Raw genomic sequence first — 18618 nt, 5'->3', positions numbered from 1 at the left:
GTAAGCAAGTTGGTGGGGGGGCAATGTCATTTGTATGTGTGAGGATTTCTAACATGTTTTGCGTGTGTGTGTGTGTGTGTGTGTGTATGAGATGGAGTCTAGCTCTGCCACCCAGGCTGGTGTGCAGTGGCACAATCTCTGCTTACTGCAACTTCTACCTCCCAGGTTCAAGCGATTCTCCTGCCTCAGCCTCCATCTCAGTAGCTGAGATTACAGGCATGTGCCACCACGCCTGGCTAATTTTTATATTTTTAGCAGAGACAGGGTTTCACCATGTTGGCCAAGCTGGTCATGAACTCCTGACCTCAAATGATCTGTCTGCCTCGGCCTCTGCGCCATGCCCCAACATGTTCTTAAAGAGTAGAAAAACATGTAATGTTTAGTTCACTTCAGAGCCTTCCATGGAATACATTTCAGTGAGTGACAGACACGATATTTTTGTTCCATTAGAAGTATTTTATTTTAAAGTACACTTGAAATTTTAAATGTTTACAAATTCAGAGGTTTAAAAAAACTTCGAAAGTCACAGACACAGAGTTTAGGAAGCTGAAGGCTGAGAGTCTCCCTTCTCACTTAATCCATGCTTTATTTTGCATTCCTCACAGGTAAGCAGGCAGTGCCTAGAAGAGAAGCAAAAATAGACAGTGGTTTGTACTTTGACACTGGAAGCTCTAGTCTTTACATAATATTATTATTCTTATTATTTTAACATAATTTTTAAAATAGAGATGGGGGAATAGTCTGTCTATGTTGCCCAGGTTGGTCTCGAGGGCTCAAGGGATCCTCTCACCCACCCCTCTTGAGTAGCTGAGACTACAGGCATGAACCACTGCACCTGCCTTTAAAACAATATTAGATATATAGTCTATGCTAAAGTTCACTAGTCTTGTTTTTTCAGAAATAATAGGAGTTGCTTGGTTTATGGCCCCCAATATTTCACCCCCCAAAAAGCCAATAATGAGCTTTATGTTGAAACAGATGGTTGTATTTGTGGTCAGGGTCAGGCAGGGTTTGAACATCTTGATTCTTTTTGAATTCAAGTAATTTCTAACAATAGCATAAAAATTATAAACACAGTGCGTTGATCCAGGATTAAACTATATGCCTATGGAGTTAGGTTTGGACACACATGTGCACATATATATACACACACATAATTTTTTAAATTAAAAAAATGATACTTCCAGAATTTCTGGTTTATAGTTTGCCGAACTTGTCCCAGTTTCCTTAGGATACCAAGGAAAATGCACAACTTCATTCTAGAATAATATTCACATTTGAATATGGAATAGATGTCGAGTCCCTTCTTGCATTAAAGTTTTATAATCTTACAAATTCAACAAACATTTACTCCTATGAGGAGTTGGCAACAGGATAACTTTATGCAGGACAGTGATAGGATGTGTTTTGAATGATAGAAAACTCATTCAATCTGGCCTGGGTGGGAAGGATTACTTCGAAGGTAGCAAGGCCAGAAACTGCTACTGTAAAACCCTGAAGAGATGGATGAGGAACCCCTTTCTCTCACTTATTTCCCCCCATTGCTTTGAGAATGAAGTGAAAATCCTTAGCATGGCATAAATTCCTTCAGGGGCTGACTTCTACCTGCCTGGACTTCCAGCTTGTTCTCTGCCTTTCCCAATAGCTCTTTATGCTCCAACCGTAGGATGTATTTATGGTTCCCTTTAAAAATGAAAATTTCTCTTCTCTACATACTATTCCTGGCCTGGAATCCCCTTCTTCAACCCTGCTATAGCTCCTACTATAGCCATAGCTCCTGCTATAGCTCCTACTATAGCCATAGCTCCTGCTATATCTCCTCTTGTCATAGCTTCTGCTGTAGCTACTACTACTTGAATCTATTAAGATTCAAGTCAAGCATCATCACCTACTCCAAGAAGTCCTTAATGCCTATTCCTTAACGCTCCCCTCCACCTCAACTTAGTTAAGTGCCCCACTCTACTTTCCCTTAATTAAGAAATCAAATAGCTTTGTGAATTATTGCCTCTCAGATTTGCTGGTAATGGCCCTTCACATAGGGCATAGCAATTGGTTATCAGCTATGAATGCAAGCCCAGAGTGGGGCTGCTGTGGCTGGCAGTGGGAAGGCAAAATGAAACCACAGAACGCAGAGCTTAAAGGAGCCCTGGAAACTAGTTACTTCAGTCACCTCCTTTCACAATGGACATTGTCTGAAAAATGTAGATTTCAGTCTTGTGTTCATAATTATTCTGAAATCCAAAGTTGGTTAACTGCAAAAGACACTCCTGAAATTGAAGAGGAAGAGGAAGCAGTCAACAAAATTCTCTCCTTTACTTGTGATACTTTTTCTTTCTTTTCCTACACAGACCAGAATCATGTGGTCAATTCCTCCTCAGCAAGCTGACTCTAAAACACAACTTAGCAAGGATGGACTTAAGTTGGTGTTGTCTGTAAAAATGGAATTAATGATTCTCTGGTGGCCTTGCTTCTGCAATGGGAAGAGTAAGGGTTTGGAAAACAGATGATCTGAGGTGAAAGACCCTTTTCCACCCACTGCTAATGATGTCACCTTCAGAAGGTCTCTACAGCTCTTTGGGTCTCATGCAGCTCATCAGAAAGAGACAGTATTGAAGGGCCCATCTATTACTACAGGACTAGGGAACATGGCTTTCCAAAGTCACATAGTTAGAAAAAGAACTTGAGTGTTTTGACTTCTAGTCCAGTTTGTTTTCATCATATTGTGCTGCTTCTCAGATAGAACCCACTGTGACCAGTGAGGGGTCTTTAGAGAAATGTGTTCCCAACACTAATCTGGTAACTACTATAGTAAAAATAGCTAATGTTTACTGAGCACTTACTGAGTGTCACGAATAATCATTTCTATTCTTTACATCTCATAAAAACTATCCTGATCACTATTTTATACAGATAAGGAAATTGAAGATCAGAGAGCTTAAGAAACTTGCAGGGTCACACAACTTATTTAAGCGGTAGAACTGGTTTTCAACCCAAGTACTATAACAGCAGAGGTGATGCCATTAACTCCAAAGTCATACTGCCTATTTCCCCTATAGAGAATCATGATATATGCAGTATTAACATAGAAAAAGCTCTGAGAAGCCCTGCAGTAAAGAAACCTGTTAAAGTTTTGTGTAACTCTGTGATGGTGGAAGCCATAACTGCTCATTGAGGAATTCTTTAGAAACTTGTACAATGTTTGAACACAGTAGGTTCCCGTTAAATATTTATCAAACAAATGAAATTGGTAAGTGTAGTAACAAAGTCAATGCTAAACTTGAGGATTAAAACTTTTTTAACATGTGAATTTTAAAAAGTGTGTTTAATATTCTAAATAATGAATAATCTTTCATTTAATTTCTTATAATTACATTACAATCCCTCAACCAAACAGATTACAAACCTGTTATGCTGTGGACCAAAACCAGCCCCACGAAGCTGATCTTCAAAAAAATAGAATTTACTCTGGCATACTCCTATGTATGATACCTTTCCAAGGCCAAATCCCAAGAGACCAGCAACTGTAAAAGCAGGTTGGGAGAGGTCATTTAAAGGTTGAGAATCTTCTCCATTAGTTATCTTCCAGAGTTTTAAAAATTAACGCTGGTAATTTTAAAATTAAAAGGACCATGCTAAATCAATGAATGAAGACTCTGAGAAGGAAGTCTCTATTAGAAAAGAACAGGATTGGGAACTGGAGACTTCCCCATCTCAACTTTGAACTGGTGGTGGAAGGGGCAGGACAGAGCAAGCCACAGTGCTGTCCTGGAGACAGATGGCCAGAGAGGGCCTACCTGTCAAGCAAATGGTTGAGGCCACTGGGGCAGGGGAAGGTGGCTGGGTTGTGGCTATAGGCAGCTTCCAAATCACTGGGTAGAAATGCCCCTAATCTTCCTTATGGCCTTGGAGTAGTGGAGAGTTTCAGTCTATCTTGCCTACGAGGGAGAGGGACCCTCCTATGGAAGAGATCTCAAATCTGTTCCTCCTGCTAGGAATGAATGCGGTTTCAGACTATCAACTAAAATGTGTCCTTTTTGTACATAAAACATCTGTTGAAACTAGGTGAAGGAAGATGAAACCCCAAGTTTGTGGTTACTCTATTATTAGAAATCCCCTGATTCTTAAAAATTACTCATTTTTTATATCCATTGTAGAAAACATTTTGAAAAGACTGGCCAGGGCAAAAGAGGAAAATAAAAATCCATAAAGGATCTATCATTCAGAGGCTCTGCTACTAATAATCTCATTATATATCCTTCCAGTCCTTCTTAGTCCATGCTTTAAGGATGGTCTAAGAAGAAGTCCCTACTGCTAAGCTGTATATCAGAAAGTGTTGAGGGAACTAAGAAATGCAGAGTAGCAGAAAATAGAGGTTGATTTTTTAAAAAGTCAATATAGGCAGTTTAGTTAAGCTGGACATTCATATCTCCAGTTGCTAGTAATGTCTTTTTTTTTTTTTCAAAATTTTATTTATTATTTTTTAAAATAGATACAAGGTTTCACCATGTTGCCCAGGCTGGTCTGGAACTCCTGGACTCAAGCAATCCACCCGCCTCAGCCTCCCAAATTCCTGGGATTACAGATGTGAGCCACCACACTTGGCTTGCTTTTTTATTTCTGTGACTTACGTGCAACTTTGGGCAATGATCCAAATCTAGGATTAGCTGCCAAATAACCTAAGGAGTAATACAGAAATACATTATTATTTCATTTTATAACTTAAATTATAAGTTATTCTTAAAGTATAAAGAAGCCTCCAAAATTTAAGACATATAATTTCTTAAATGTATACATATTCTGACTTTAGAAAGATGATCTTGGCCGGGCACAGTCACTCACACCTGTAATCCAGCACTTTGGAGGCTGAGGCGGGCAGATCACCTGAGGTCAGGAGTTCGAAACCAGCCTGGCCAACATGGTGAAACCCCGTCTCCACTAAAAAAATACAAAAATTAGCCAGCCATGATGGTGGGTGCCTGTAATCCCAGCTGCTTGGGAGGCTGAGGCAGGAGAATCGCTTGAACCCAGGAGGCAGAAGTTGCAGTGAGCTGAGATGGCACCAATGCACTCCAGCCTGGGTGACAGAGCGAGACTCCATCTCAAAAAAAAAAAAAAAAAAAAAAAAAAAGGAAAAACGAAAAAAAAAAGGATCTTAAAGGAGTTATGATTCAACTCTCAGTTGAATTTAACTGCCAGATAGTCATTTTAGGCAAATTATAAATATTAGCTGTAATGTGTAGAAAAATAATATGAAACAGACAATTCAAGACTGATTCAAAGACATCAAGCAAAGGTAGGGCTGACAACAGTGTTCAAAGAGATTAGTCATCATCCTCTTTTTTTAAAAAATTATACTTTAAGTTAGGGTACATGTGCACCCTCTTTTCTTTTTAAGTAACTCAACATAGAGAGTTTCCATTTGGAGATTCACAGTGTATATCATTATTTTACAATGCAAACAGTACAACTCGTGGTAGTTAGAATAATGGCCTTTTAGAGATACCCACATCTGAATTCCTGGAAAAGGTGAATGTATTAGGTCCCAAAAGGGGGATTAAGGTAGAAAATGGAACTGATGTTGCTAATCAGATGACTTTAAAAGAGAGAGATGCTCAACGTGGGCCCAATGTGATCCTTCGGTGTGGAAGAGGAAACGTGACAGGACAGAGAGATGGCAGCAAGAGAAGAACATGGCTCAATGTTGCTGACTTTACGGTCATAGGAAGGGGCCACCGGTTGAGAAATATGCATGGTTCTAGAAGCTGGAAAGGAAAAGGATGCCCACGAGCCTCCAGAAGGAACACAGCTGCGGTGATGCCTTGATTTTAGCCCAGTGAGACCCATTTCAGAATTTTGATTTCCAAGAACTATAAGATAATACATTTGTGTTGTTTTATGTCACTCTGTTTGTGGTAATTTGTTAGAGATGTTATAGAAAACTGATATTAAACTCCGAAAAAATATGTTAGCATAGACGCAAAAAATGGTAGATGTCTTGGTCTGTTTTCTGCTCCTATAACAGAATATCACAGGCTGGATAATTTATAAAGAACAGAAGTTCACTTGGCTCACACTTCTGGAGGCTGAGAAATCTAAGAGCATAGAGCTGGCATTTATGAGGGTTATCCATGGCAAGGAAGTGTAGGAAACAGAGAGCAAGAGGAGAGGCTGAACATATCCTTTTTATCAGGAACTCACTCCCATGATAATGGTATTAATCTGTTCATGAGGGTGGAGCCCTCATAACCTCTTAAAGGCTGCACCTCTTGATACTGTTACAATGGCGGATAAATTTCACCCTGAATTTTGAAGGGGACATTCACACCACAAGCAGTAGATTTGGAGTAGTTTAATAGTTATAAAACATAATCTGGGCCGGGTGTGGTGGCTCTTGCCTGCAATCTCAGCACTTTGGGAGGCTGAGGTGGGCAGATCACTTGAGGTCAGGAGTTTGAGACCATCCTGCCCAACATGGTGAAACCCTGTCTCTACTAAAAATACAAAAATCAGCAGGATGTGGTAGCACAGGCCTGCAATCCCAGCTACTATGGAGGCTGAGGCAGGAAAATTGCTTGAACCCAGCAGGTAGAGGTTGTAGTGAGCCCAGATCATGCCACTGCACTCCAGCCTGAGTGACAAAGTGAGACTCCGTCTCAAAAACAAACAGACAAACAAAAAACTCATAATCCCCATAGATGTCCCAGCCCCAATATTTTTATCTGTGTCAAAAATGATCTGAAAAATGCTATCTTCAAATTGTAAAAATACAATCATATTTAATACATGACCTTTATGGACAAGAATGATACTGGTCAAAGTGGGATTCTCCTAGCTATGTGACATGTGGTTTTTGGGACTCAGAAAAGAACTAGGACTTCTTCCCTCATATTTACTGGTACAAATGTTCCTTTTAAGATCCTGGTAATCAAGCCTGGGTGTGATGGCTCACACCTGTAATCCCAGCACTTTGGGAGGCTGAGGTGGGAGGATCACTTGAGCTCAGGAGTTTGAGACCAGCCTGGGCAATATAGTGAGACACTGTCTCTGCAAAAATTAAAAAAAAAAAAAAAATTAGCTGGGTGTGGTGGCATGTGTCTATAGACCCAGCTACTTGGGAAGCTGAGATGGGAGCGTCACTTGAGCCCAGGAAGTTGAGACAGCAGGGAGCCATTATTATATCACTGCAGTGGATGAAGGCGAGACCCTGTCTCAAAAACAAACAAATAAACAAAAAACCAACAAAACAAAACCCCAAGACCCCCATAAAATCCTGATAATCAGAAGCCAGGCATGGTGACACGTGCCTATAATCCCAGGTACTCAGGAGGTCTAGAGGGGAGGATTGCTTGAGCCCAGTAGTTTGAGGACAGCCTGGGCAACATAGCAAGACCTTGTCTCATTAAAAAAAATAATAATAAAAATAAAGCAAAATGGTGTTAATCAACAGTGTTTGATAAAATGGGCTTAAACAGGATAAGGTGCCTTCTTGCCACCTGTGGACTAAGGAATGTCTCTGGGTTCTCTGGTCAGGTGGAGACAGGGAGGAGATGAAGAAGAAAGAACAGAGAGGAAAACAGGAAAATGCTAAGAGGCAGAGAGAGGTTATGAGGGGAGATGCAAGGCAGCTGCTGGCCCTTACGGTCTCTTGTATGGAGGAGACAGGGTGCCCTCCTCAGGCAGATGCAGCCTCTTGCCAAAAGAAATGGCATGGTGGACACAGCTTAGGGTGGATTTCAGTTTCCCCCACCTTCTCCCTGGAACATCCTTATTTGTGCAGGGAACCGTCTGTCTAACCATATACAGAGGCCCTGGGAGACACTGGACTCCGGCACAGAGAAAGGCACAGGATTGCTTCTCTGTTGTTCCTGTAAATGAAGCAAATTTATTATCTTACAGTTCTTGAGGTCAAAATGGGTCTCGCCGGATGAAAACCAAGGTTTTAACTGTGTTCCTTAAATGGGCTGCATTCCTATCTGGAGGCTCGAGGGTTTCTTGCCTTTCTAGCTTCTTGAGGCTGCCCACATTCCTCCACTAATGGTCCCTTCCTCCATCTTCAAGGCCAACAATGTTGAGCTGAGGCCTCAAATTGCCACCTCTCTGATTCTACCTTCAGATCCTGCCTTTCACTTTTAAGGACCCTTTCAATTGCACTGGGCCCACTTGGATCACCCAGGATACTCTCCCTATTTTAAGGTCAGGTGATTAACAACCTTAATTCCATCTGCAACTTTAATTTCCTTTTGCCATGTAACCTAATATATTCACTAATTCTGGGGATTAGGATGCTTTCTGGGGAGATAGGAACTTAGGCTGAAAATAGACAGAAGTCTGTGGAAAAACATCCTTCACCAAAAAATAAATGTCAAGAGCCAAAAAGCTTCCAGGAGGGTCACAGAAAACTGGGCTCTCTGAAATTAGATTATTTAACAAATATAGAATCTTACCTTGGTAGACTAGTCCCTGGGTGACAAGCATGCTTACAAGAGAAAAAGGCAGAGCTGTAAAGCAAAAATGTCCTTCAATATTGGTATTTTAAAAATTGGCACCTCACCGAGAAGTTAGGGAGAATGATTCTGAGTTTTTTCTCTTACTTTCCTTGGCAGTGAATTTTTGTTCATTTGTTATTTTACTTATTCAACAAATATTTATTAAGTGCAGTATGGAGAATTTTCTTGGAATCTTCCCCAGTCACTTACCCTGAGGCACAGCATTAATTTGAACCCTATTCTACTTCATGTCTAACATCCACTTGTACTGAATGCCATCATGCACAAGATTCTAAGCACTACATATAATAAAGGCATCTTAGGATATATGTACATTTACCTGTTGAATTTGGGAGTTGCCTTTAGCTATGTGTGTATTTTGAAATTTTCAATCCTACACAAATGTTAAAAAGCAATACAATAAACTCCTACATACCTTTCATCTAGATTCATTAATTGTGAACATTTTGCCAAATTTGCTTTATCTAATTTTTCCTTTTTTGTCTGAGTCATTTGAGATTTGCAAACATTATGACTCTGTCACTAAATACTTCAGCAGGTGTCTTCTAAAAACTAGAATGTTTCCCTACGTAATTACACCACCATTAGCATGGTCAAAACATTTATATTTCTTGAACACTCGTACTCAAAAAATTATATTAACTTATACACAATCATTATTCAAATCTCTCCAACTGGCCCAATAGCTGTGGGCTTTTTCCAACTCAGAAATTCAGGGATCATACATTACACATATTCTCCTATTTGATTTAGTCTAGGACAGTTCCTTGTCTTTCTTTTTCTTTTTCATGACATTTTGTCTTACAATTTGTATTTGCCTGAAGATCCAAATTAAAGATCACAAGATGACTATGTTCATGTTAAACATGTGTAATGTTTAGCTATAATTTTAAAACAGGAAATTTAGTCTGGGAAAGGCAGTTTCTAGTTCTGTCCATCAATATGTGTCAAATAACTTCTTTCAAAAGCAGAGAGTAGTGATAAACATGTAGCTCTTTCTAGTTCAACCAAGACAGATCAAATAGCAACCAATTTTTCCACTCATAGCTACCCTATAGTGGGCAAATGGGTCATACTGAAGTGTTAGTCTACTAGGGCCCAATTAAATTTTCTGACAACTCATAGGTTGTCAGAAAACACATGAATTTCTAGAAGCACAGTCAGTAATCCTATAATGTATAATGAATATCAACTTCTAGTGTTATTTCCAAAACAGGTGATACTAAATTTGAATGACTTAAGAAATCAAAATGAGTATTTCAAAGTATACATTATCCACACATCAGCAATGTTGCAAAATATCAAGACTGTATCTACAGGTTCTACTATGCCATTTTCAAATACTGAATTACACATTTTTTTAATTGGAAGAGACCTTAATGCACAGCCTGATTGTCTTATGTGAGGCAGGCTCAGAAAGAGGAAGTGACTCAGCTGAAAATGTTATTTCAGAGACAGTGTAAGAGAAGTATTAATGGAACGTGGCCATTTTTCATTCATTTGAAAAATATCGATTAGGTATTTCTATGAACAGGGCACTGTGCTAGGCTATAGAATGAAGTTCCAGATGAACTTGACATTATTTCTGAACCCTGTGAAACTTAGAGTCCAGCAGAATGTAGGAAGGTCTACTCTTTGGGAATCAACAAATTCTAAATAATTGTCTTGGTACACATTCTTGGTCACATATTCTTGGTAAAGGGAAGAATTACGTGTGCATCATTTTTTGCTAAGTGAGGTAAAGTGCTCCTTAATCAGATATTATCTCTGCCTTAAAAAAGGTCTGAACTTGGATTTAAACTGTAAACATCCCTGAATATCAGAGTTCATCAGATATTTATGCAAAGTCTCTGCTCAAACGTAAGTCATTACCACAATTCTAATATGAATATTTAGGCAGTTTACTGCCGCAAATACAATGTTAAGTACAATTACCTCTCTTCCAGAAACTTTCTTCCTGACATTCTCGCATAATCTTTGAGATCTCTGCTCTGTGGATGTGCAGTTTTGATTTTGGACAAAACAACAGGCTCTGTAAGGAAAGTTATATGGTGAGCTAACTGAGATCATCCGAAAATCACCCATTTGTTTTCTCCAGAAGTGAACAGGGAGGTCTCTTCACTTGTAACACAATGTGTGTTCTGTACCAGAGGCAGCCCAAAGCAATGATAAATTTCCAAGAGTGCTTTCTCACTGGGAACACTGATGGACTTAGACAGCAGAAGAATTCTAGTTGGAGAGTGGGAGTGATTCACTGACTGGCGCAGGCAGCAAATTTGTGGTCAGGTTGAATCCCTGCTGAGGCCACATTTCCTTCCCTACCTCCATGCCTCTATGTGGTTTACTGTACCTAGAATGCTGTTCACTCTCGTCACCTGACTGGTCTTAACACCCAGCTGAACATTGTCTCCTGGGTGAGGAAAGAGATTTTCCCTATAGCACACAGTATTTAGACATCGAGCATCACACTCAGAGAACCTATGTACACGAACTTCTGTATGCATTTTTAGACTGTGGACTGCTTTTTATTATTTGACATAGTTTACTTTTAGTCTGGAGGCATTTTTTTTACACATTTATAAGTGGTGTGCACATAATTTATGGTGCAACTATTGACATGATTGACATAACTATTTTTATTAGTTCTGTAGTATTTTTTGGAATTTGTTTATTAAAAAATTTTAAAATATTTTAATTGCTGTGGGTACATAGTAGGTTCTGCAGTGTTTTTTTGGTTTGTTTTTTGGACAGGGTCTCATTTGTCACCTGGGCTGGGGTGCAAGGGCGTGATCTTGGCTCACTGCAGACTCCACCTCCCAGGTTCAAGCAATCCTGTTGTCTCAGCTCCCCTAGTAGCTAGGACTATAGCGACAATGGGGTTTTGCCGTGTTGCCCAGGCTGGTCTCGAACTCCTGAGCTCAAGTAATCTGCCCTCATCGGCCTCCCAAAGTGTTAGGATTACAAGCGTAAGCCACTGCGCCCAGACTTGCAGTGTTTTTTCAATCAAGTTCATATGCTATCATCTAGACCAACTCCCATCTTTTACCATTCCTTTCGCTTTGTAGGTACATAGCTTTAATCACTCGCTCTTGTCCACATTCTCCACTCCTTCCCCTCTGCCCATCACAACCATTCTGAGTGTTTAATGTTTTATTTCTATCCATTCTTGCAAAATGTTCATTATTTTGGGTGACTATATCTTTTTAATGTAAATAGCACTGTTTTATATATTTTATTCTTAAAACATTCTCAACTCAGCTCTTTGCTTTTAAGATCCACCCATGTTGCTGTATTCATCTAGTCTGCCGCTTCTAACTGCTACATAACTGTGCACAATGCCTCCAAGTTCCCACCACCTCATGCTCCTCTATGGACCCATGAGAGAACATTTTTCAGACTTGAATCTAGAAGTAAAGCTCAGGGTGTGCATATTCTCACTGTGACAGAGTCTTGCTGACCACTCTCTTCAATGACTGCAGTCTCCACTCCTACCTGCAGGGCCTGCACATTCCCTTATGGCTACGTAGCCTGTGTAAGAGCTAGGTATGGGTAAAGAAGATTCCAAGCAAGTTAAAGAAAGAATTTTCTAACACTTGGAATTATCCAGTTTTCTAAGCTGATAGGTATAAAGTAATATTTATTATCTTGTTTGTACTTCTTTGATAATGAATGTGTTTGACTATCTCTACATATTTTTCAGCTACACTGCCCTTCTCCTCTGGTTGTCAGGCAATTCCTGTAATTGGATCTGGGTTGTAATCTTTTCTTATACATTGGCTCATTAATTTTTTTTGTGGAAAAATACATACATATATAACATTTATATATGTTATAACATATTGTAACACTTGCTGTTTTGACCATTTTATTTTTATTTTTATTTTTATTTTTATTTTTTTTAGAGACAGGGTCTTGCTCTGTCACCCAGACTGGAGTATAGTGGTGCCATCATAGCTCACTGCAGCCTCGAACTCCTGGGCTCAAGTTAACCTCCCACTTCAGCCTCCTGAGTAGCTGGGACTATGGGTGCACACCATCATGCCTGGCTAATTAAAAAAAATGTTTTTTAAATAGGTTAGGGGTTCTCACTATGTTTCTCAGGCTGGTCTTGAACTCCTGGCCTCAAGTGATTGTGATTGTCCCGCTTTGGCTTCCCAAAGTGCTGGGGTTATAGGTATGAGTCACCATGCCTAGCCCCATTAATTTTTTTTTTTTTAATTTAACTTGTTCCTTACTATAGAAGTCACACTTGTGTTTCCTTGTTTGTGAATTATTTATGTGGGTTATTTGCCATTTATCTCCAGGGTTTTAGTGTTTTTCTGGTTGAGGTGCAGCTCCTTAACTCTTGAAGCGTAGTTTGATTGTGCTGATCTTGCCACTGTCTTTTTTAGACTCTTTCTGTGAAATAGATGTCAATATACAAGATGGTCACCATTTCTTGAGCACTTTGTATGTGCCTGGTCCTGTGCCAAGCACTTTACACGCATGATGTCAATGAAAGGGGTGGAGAAACCCTCTGGCACCAGTGTCTGTGGAGCTCTACAAGCAGCCCAAGTGGGCAACCTCCCTCTTCTCTCCCTGCAATTCCCCAAGGCACAGTGCAAAGGTGCTGTAAGTCACAGGGTGAGTCACAGCAGCAGGAGAAGGAGTTGCTCTCAGTCTCTACCTACCTTCCTTCCTCAGCACAGGCATGCCTCCAGATGCCCAGGGTGAATATTTGCTCTTGCTCTTGGCAGTGCCTGGGGCAGAAATAAGGACTGCCCCCCCTAAATAAACAAATGCACACACCCTGGCTATCACAATTGCTTCCAGTCCTGCAGTCAACCTGTAATCCCAGGCTTTGGGAGGCTGAGGCGGCCAGATCACTTGAGGTCAGGAGTTCAAGACCAGTCTGGCCAACATGGTGAAACTTCATCTCTACTAAAAATACAACAATTAGCTGGGCATGGTGGCAGGTGCCTGTAATCCCAGCTACTCAAGAGGCTGAGATAGGAGATTCGCTTGAACCCGGGAGGTGGAGGTTGCAGTGAGCCAAGATTGTGCCACAGCACTCCAGCCTAGATGACAGAGTGAGACTCCATCTCAAAACAAAAACAAAAACGAAAGGAGCTCTGGTTATCATTTTCTGTATAGCCATGAATGTTTGATGACTCCCCATTTCACAGAGGCAACTCAGGTGTCCAAATAATTCTCCTTGTGACTTTCTATCATTTTTCTGTTTGCCTCGCTTAAACTTTGCTCCTTGAAAATTACTGCCTCCATACACTATTTTTAGCTTGAACATGAATGTCATTGACCCATCAAATGCTTTCTCTTTTCTTCATTGACGTATTCCTGAAATACACAGTATCCATTCCTAACAAATTGAAAAATTATTTCCATGTTAACACTTCAGTTCTCAATCTGCTAGCTAATTAGTAATTAAGGACTCTGCCACCCTGAACAGGAACACCTGTCAGCAGCATAGGATTAGCGTGATTACTCACAGTAATAAAAATGTAAAAAATAAGCAAAATATCACCTGTAATCCTGGCACTTTGGGAGGCTGAGGTGGGAGGATCATTTGAGCTCAGGATTTTGAGACCAGCCTGGGCAATATAATGGAACCTCCATCTCTAAAAAATAAATGAATGAATAAATATAAATAAATAAGCAACATATATAATTCTGTTAGAGTCTATTAAGAGTTTTGCTCTGCTCTCAGAAACCTCTTCAGTTACTGACAGTTCATCTAAGAGTTAGTAAGGCTGGATTCCAAACAGGAAAGAGTATAGAAAGGATTTTGTAAATAAAATTTTAAATTTTAAATGTCAGCTTCTTTTCAAAGCAGCTGAAAACACACTTTCCTTCCCCATCCTATTTTCCCTGAGCCCATCCAACAAAGTGCCAGACTGAAAAAAATAAGATGACTGGTTAAAGATGAAATTTAATAAAAATCCTCTATGATACATATTTTTTCAGATGGCAGGTCCTGCAATTAAAAGTATACCTGACCAGGCATGGTGGCTCACGCCTGTAATCCCAGCACTTTGGCAGGCCTAGATGGAGGATTAATTGAGGCCAGGTATTTGAGACCAGCCTGGGCAATACAGTGAGACCTCATGTCTAACCACAAAAAAAATTAGCCAGGCATGGGGGCCTGTACCTCTCATCCCAGTTAAGTGAGAAGCTCAAGTAGGAGGATCACTTAATCCAGCAGTTCGAGACTGCAGTGAGCCATGATTGCTCTCAAGTCTGGGTGACAGTGTGAGATCATGTCTTAATCAATGAATTGATCAATAAAGATGAAAGTATACCTGCTTGCTTGGTGGTGGCAAATGGGTATCTTTATCTTGGTTTCCACGAGTAGACGCTGAAGCCATGATGACTTTGTATTTGCTCTCCTTCCAGTTGTTTATCCTCTGCTTACTCCTTGACCCAGTGTCTAAGGAACCTAGAAGAGAATCACTATGCCATGACTGAATGTTTGTATCAAGCTTAAAAGCATCCTGAGGATCCACTGGAGTTATCTGGAAAACTTGTTTTTCCTTTTGTCATTAGTCCATCTGCAAACTCAGTTTCTAGTGCTCCTCTTCCACCAGCACACACACATTCACTCACTAATGGGGACAGATCAGATTTAGAATAGAGTGAAATACCACACTGTGCACTGAGTGTTGATTATGTGCCAGGCCAGGGGATATGAAGAAGGATAAGACAAGATCACCACTGAAGGAATTCACAGTCCAAAAGGGGAGATAGACAAGTCAACAGTTACACAACATGAAAAGGGTTCCCTCGAGGTGTGCACAGGATGCTAGGGAAGAAAAAAAAGCAGGGTTCATTCCATCTAGTCAGGTCACAAAAGGAACTAGGACTCCTAAGCTTTCAGGAGGATCTGTGGAGGGTAGATGGACTCTGGGGCAGGAGGACGAGGTTGGAAGGTGGTGCACTAGTGCAGGCAAGGAGTTACAGGAACCTGAACCTTGGTGGGAATTTAGCGTCTTTGATAGAGATGTTAAATTTGGGTTTGGAAATGTTGGATTTGGGTGCCTGTGGGGGAAAACAGTGGAATTAGCCACTGTTAATATATGACAATTTGGGTCTGGAGTTCCAGAACAGGGGTAGGCTTGAGAAATGAAGTTGGGAGCTGCCATCATAGAGATGAAAGTTAAAGCAGGGAACTTGAACAAGTGTGTCTAAAAACAGTATTGGAGAATATGAACATTGAGCCCAAGGGAATATCGAAAAGAGAAGAAAGAAATATTAGAAAAAAAAAAAGCAGGCCAAGGAAATGACTGAGAAGGAATAGCTGATACAGAGGGGAGGGAATTTCTGAAGGAGGCAGTGAATCATCAACATCATTACATGGCTTAGAAAAGTGGACCCTGGATCTGGCAATTATGGACATAATCCAGGTGGACTTTGAGCCTCCTCCTGCCCCCGGTGGCCACTGCATTCTGCAGCCCTGAACTCCACCACTACCTCTGCTTTTCTTCTGCGAAATGAACCTCTTATACACAATTCTGTTTCCTACATCAGTTACTAAACTTCCAGGCATTTGAGCCAGGGGGACCCGTACTCACACCAAGTTTCATGGCAGGTGCCTAATGTGATTACAGGGGCACCACAATGCCCTGCATGGGAAAGTACTGGGGTCAGAGAGACCAGAGTTCAAATCGCGACTCTTTCCCCCTGCCATCCCTGTGCTTTGGTGCAAATGACTTAATCCGTCTGTGCCTCAGCTTTCTCCACTGTTAAGTGGGCATTATGGACCAACAATGGTGAGGGGCCGTTGCAGGAATGAAGATGAGGATGAGGATGAGGGATGCTCCATAAAGCCCCCCGCTCAGCACCCAGCAGGCTGAGTCTGAACACACGAAGGGGCGGCTGTCAGAGTTGCCCTGCACGCCTTCCATTTCCTAAGCATTCCCAGGAAGTCTTTGCTGACCAGACCAAATTAGATTATCTTTGCTTAGCCATTAGGTCGCTGCCCTATATTGGGAGGCAAAGATACCTCTCAGCTTCGGTGGCCAGGTCCCCTGGCACCCACTTAGTCCTCAGTCTACACCTAAAAGCAAGCCTTCTGAGGGTCTTGCCTTGCAGGTGTAGCTCCCATCCCCCACGCCGGGGTGGTCCGGGGACCCTCTGTTTCTTCAGTGGTGGGGAAGGGACCCATGGGTTCGTGGGTTCGTGGGTGCTGACCGGCGGACGTGCGGAGAAAAGAGCGCCGCAGCAAGGGGGGCGGGGGTGCTTCTTAGTGGAGTGGGGCGCCTGCCCGGCTGGGGCCGGGCGGCGGGCGGGCGACACCGCACTTTCTGGTCCAGTCGGGGGAGCCGGGAGTCAGCCTACTGGAGTCCGCCGCCATCTCTGGCCAGAAGCAGCCAGCGCCACCCCACGCTCCCCAGCCCCTAGCCCCCGCCGGGGCCGCCAGGGTCAGAGCAAAGGGAGAGTGGGGGGCGGCCAACGTTGCGCCGCGCCGCCTTCAAAGGACTGCCCTGCGGAGCTGCGTTCCCCCAAGGCCACTCCCTCCCGCCGTTAACACCCCCGGGGCGGGGGCTCACCTGTGTGGTCAGGGTCGCCTCCGAGGCCGAGTCCCTCGCGGCCGAGCACTGCAGGCCTCGCTCCTCCGCGACTGCACGGCCGGCCAGCTCCAGCCTCCCGAGTAACCCACCTGTTTCCCGGGCTTCCTCCCCGTCCTTTGTGTTTTCTTCTTTTGCTCCGCCTCCTCGCCTGCCCGCTAAGCACTTAAGCTGGTGAAGTCACCCTACTGCCACCTGGCAGTCACTTTCGCTGTTGGTGGCAACCCAGGCTGGAACCTAGCTCTGGCCGGAATCCCCGCCCCGTCCTTAAGGCTTGTCCCGACACCAAGTAGGTTATAGTTCCTTTGTGCCTTCCAAATGACTCCCTTCCTGCGGCAATCATAGCAGCAACAGCCATGTATTGCGTCCCCGCCCTGGGCCGGCGTGGGCATCACCTTTGCACTCCTTTCTGCAGCCCTGTGGGGCGCCCACTGTGACCTGCACTTCACAGACGGGTCATCTGAGTCGTGCAGGCCACTAAGGGAGCCCGGAGTCAACCCCAGGCCTGCTTGGCTCCCAGGCCTTCTCTTTCCATTGCTCTTTGTCGTTCCCTCCTGCCTCCTGTCCCTCCCCAACTCTGACTTGTGGAGGGAAGCCGTTGACATGTGGGGGTACCTTTAATACCGACATTACTTGTTACCAGAGAGGGGTCCCGATCCAGACGCCAAGCGAGGGTTCTTGGACTTCGCGCAAGAAAGAATCTGGGGTGAGTCCCTAAAGTGAGAGCAAGTTTATTAAGGAAGTAAAGAAAGAGGCCGGGGACGGTGGCACACCCCCATAATCCCAACACTTTGGGAGGGAAAGGCAGGCAGATCACATGAGCTCAGGAGTTCAGACCAGCCTGGTCAACATGTTGAAACGCCCTCTCTACTAAAAATACAAAAAGTTAGCCAGGCGTGGTGGGGTACGCCTGTAATCCCAGCTACTCAGGAGGCTGAGGCAGGAGAATCGCTTGAACCTGGGAGGTGGAGGTTGCAGTGAGCCGAGATTGCGCCATTGCACTTCAGCCTGGGTGACAAAGCCAGACTCTGTCTCAAAAAAAAATCCCAAAAAACAAAAAACAAGAACAACAACAAAAAAGAATGGCTACTCCATTGGCAGAGCAGCTGTGTGGGCTGCTCAGCTGATTATACTTGTAGTTATTTCTTGATTATATGCTAAACAAGTGGTGGATTATTCATGAGTTTTCCAGGAAAGGGGTGGTCAATTCCTGGAACTGAGGGTTTCTTCACTTTTTAGACCATATAGGGTAACTTTCTGACATTGCCATGGCATTTGGCATTTGTAAACTGTCATGGCCCTGGTGGGAGTGTCTTTTATCATGCTATTGCATTAAAATTAGCATTTAATGAGTAATGAGGACGACCAGAGGTCACTTTCATGACCATCTAGATTTTGGTGGGTTTTGGTCGGCCTCTTTACTGAGTCCTATTTCATCAGCAGTCTTTGTGACCTGTACCTTGTGCCAACTTCTATCTCATCCTGTGACTAAGAATGCCAAACCACCTGGGAAGGCAGCCCAGTAGGTTTCAGCCTTATATTACTCAGTC

General features: G+C 42.6%; 1 protein-coding gene across 2 annotated transcripts; it reads right to left on the bottom strand.

Annotated features, from left to right (window-relative positions):
- Positions 1-435: 435 nt before the first annotated feature.
- OCIAD2 (OCIA domain containing 2) lies at positions 436-17395 on the bottom strand. 2 transcript variants are annotated; one of them, XM_008017431.3, is made up of 7 exons: positions 17051-17395; positions 14804-14940; positions 10443-10539; positions 8445-8498; positions 4629-4676; positions 3404-3521; positions 436-620 (listed from the first exon to the last, which is right to left on the bottom strand). In XM_008017431.3, the coding sequence occupies exons 2-7, from the start codon at positions 14867-14869 to the stop codon at positions 539-541; spliced, it is 465 nt and encodes a 154-aa protein (XP_008015622.1). In that variant the 5' UTR covers positions 14870-14940; positions 17051-17395; the 3' UTR covers positions 436-538. The 2 variants fall into 2 exon arrangements, with proteins under 2 accessions (XP_008015622.1, XP_008015623.1); XM_008017432.3 differs by lacking the exon at positions 3404-3521.
- Between the last annotated feature and the right edge of the window lie 1223 nt (positions 17396-18618).

The sequence above is a fragment of the Chlorocebus sabaeus genome, chromosome 27 (genome assembly GCF_047675955.1).
Source record: "Chlorocebus sabaeus isolate Y175 chromosome 27, mChlSab1.0.hap1, whole genome shotgun sequence".
NCBI lineage: Eukaryota > Metazoa > Chordata > Mammalia > Primates > Cercopithecidae > Chlorocebus > Chlorocebus sabaeus.
Note: the sequence above shows the minus strand (reverse complement) of the source record. Positions and strands in the feature narration are given on the sequence as shown.

What these genes read in the sequence shown, in the direction of transcription:
- OCIAD2 (XM_008017431.3), bottom strand. Translation starts at nt 14,869, where the DNA reads ATGGCTTCAGCGTCTACTCGTGGAAACCAAGATAAAGATACCCATTTG. An exon ending in AGAAAGTTTCTGGAAGAGAG is followed by an intron (nt 8,499 to 10,442) that starts GTAATTGTACTT and finishes TTTGCTTTACAG; the next exon opens with CTCTGCCTTTTTCTCTTGTA. An exon ending in TTTGGTCCACAGCATAACAG is followed by an intron (nt 621 to 3,403) that starts GTTTGTAATCTG and finishes CTTCTCTTCTAG; the next exon opens with GCACTGCCTGCTTACCTGTG.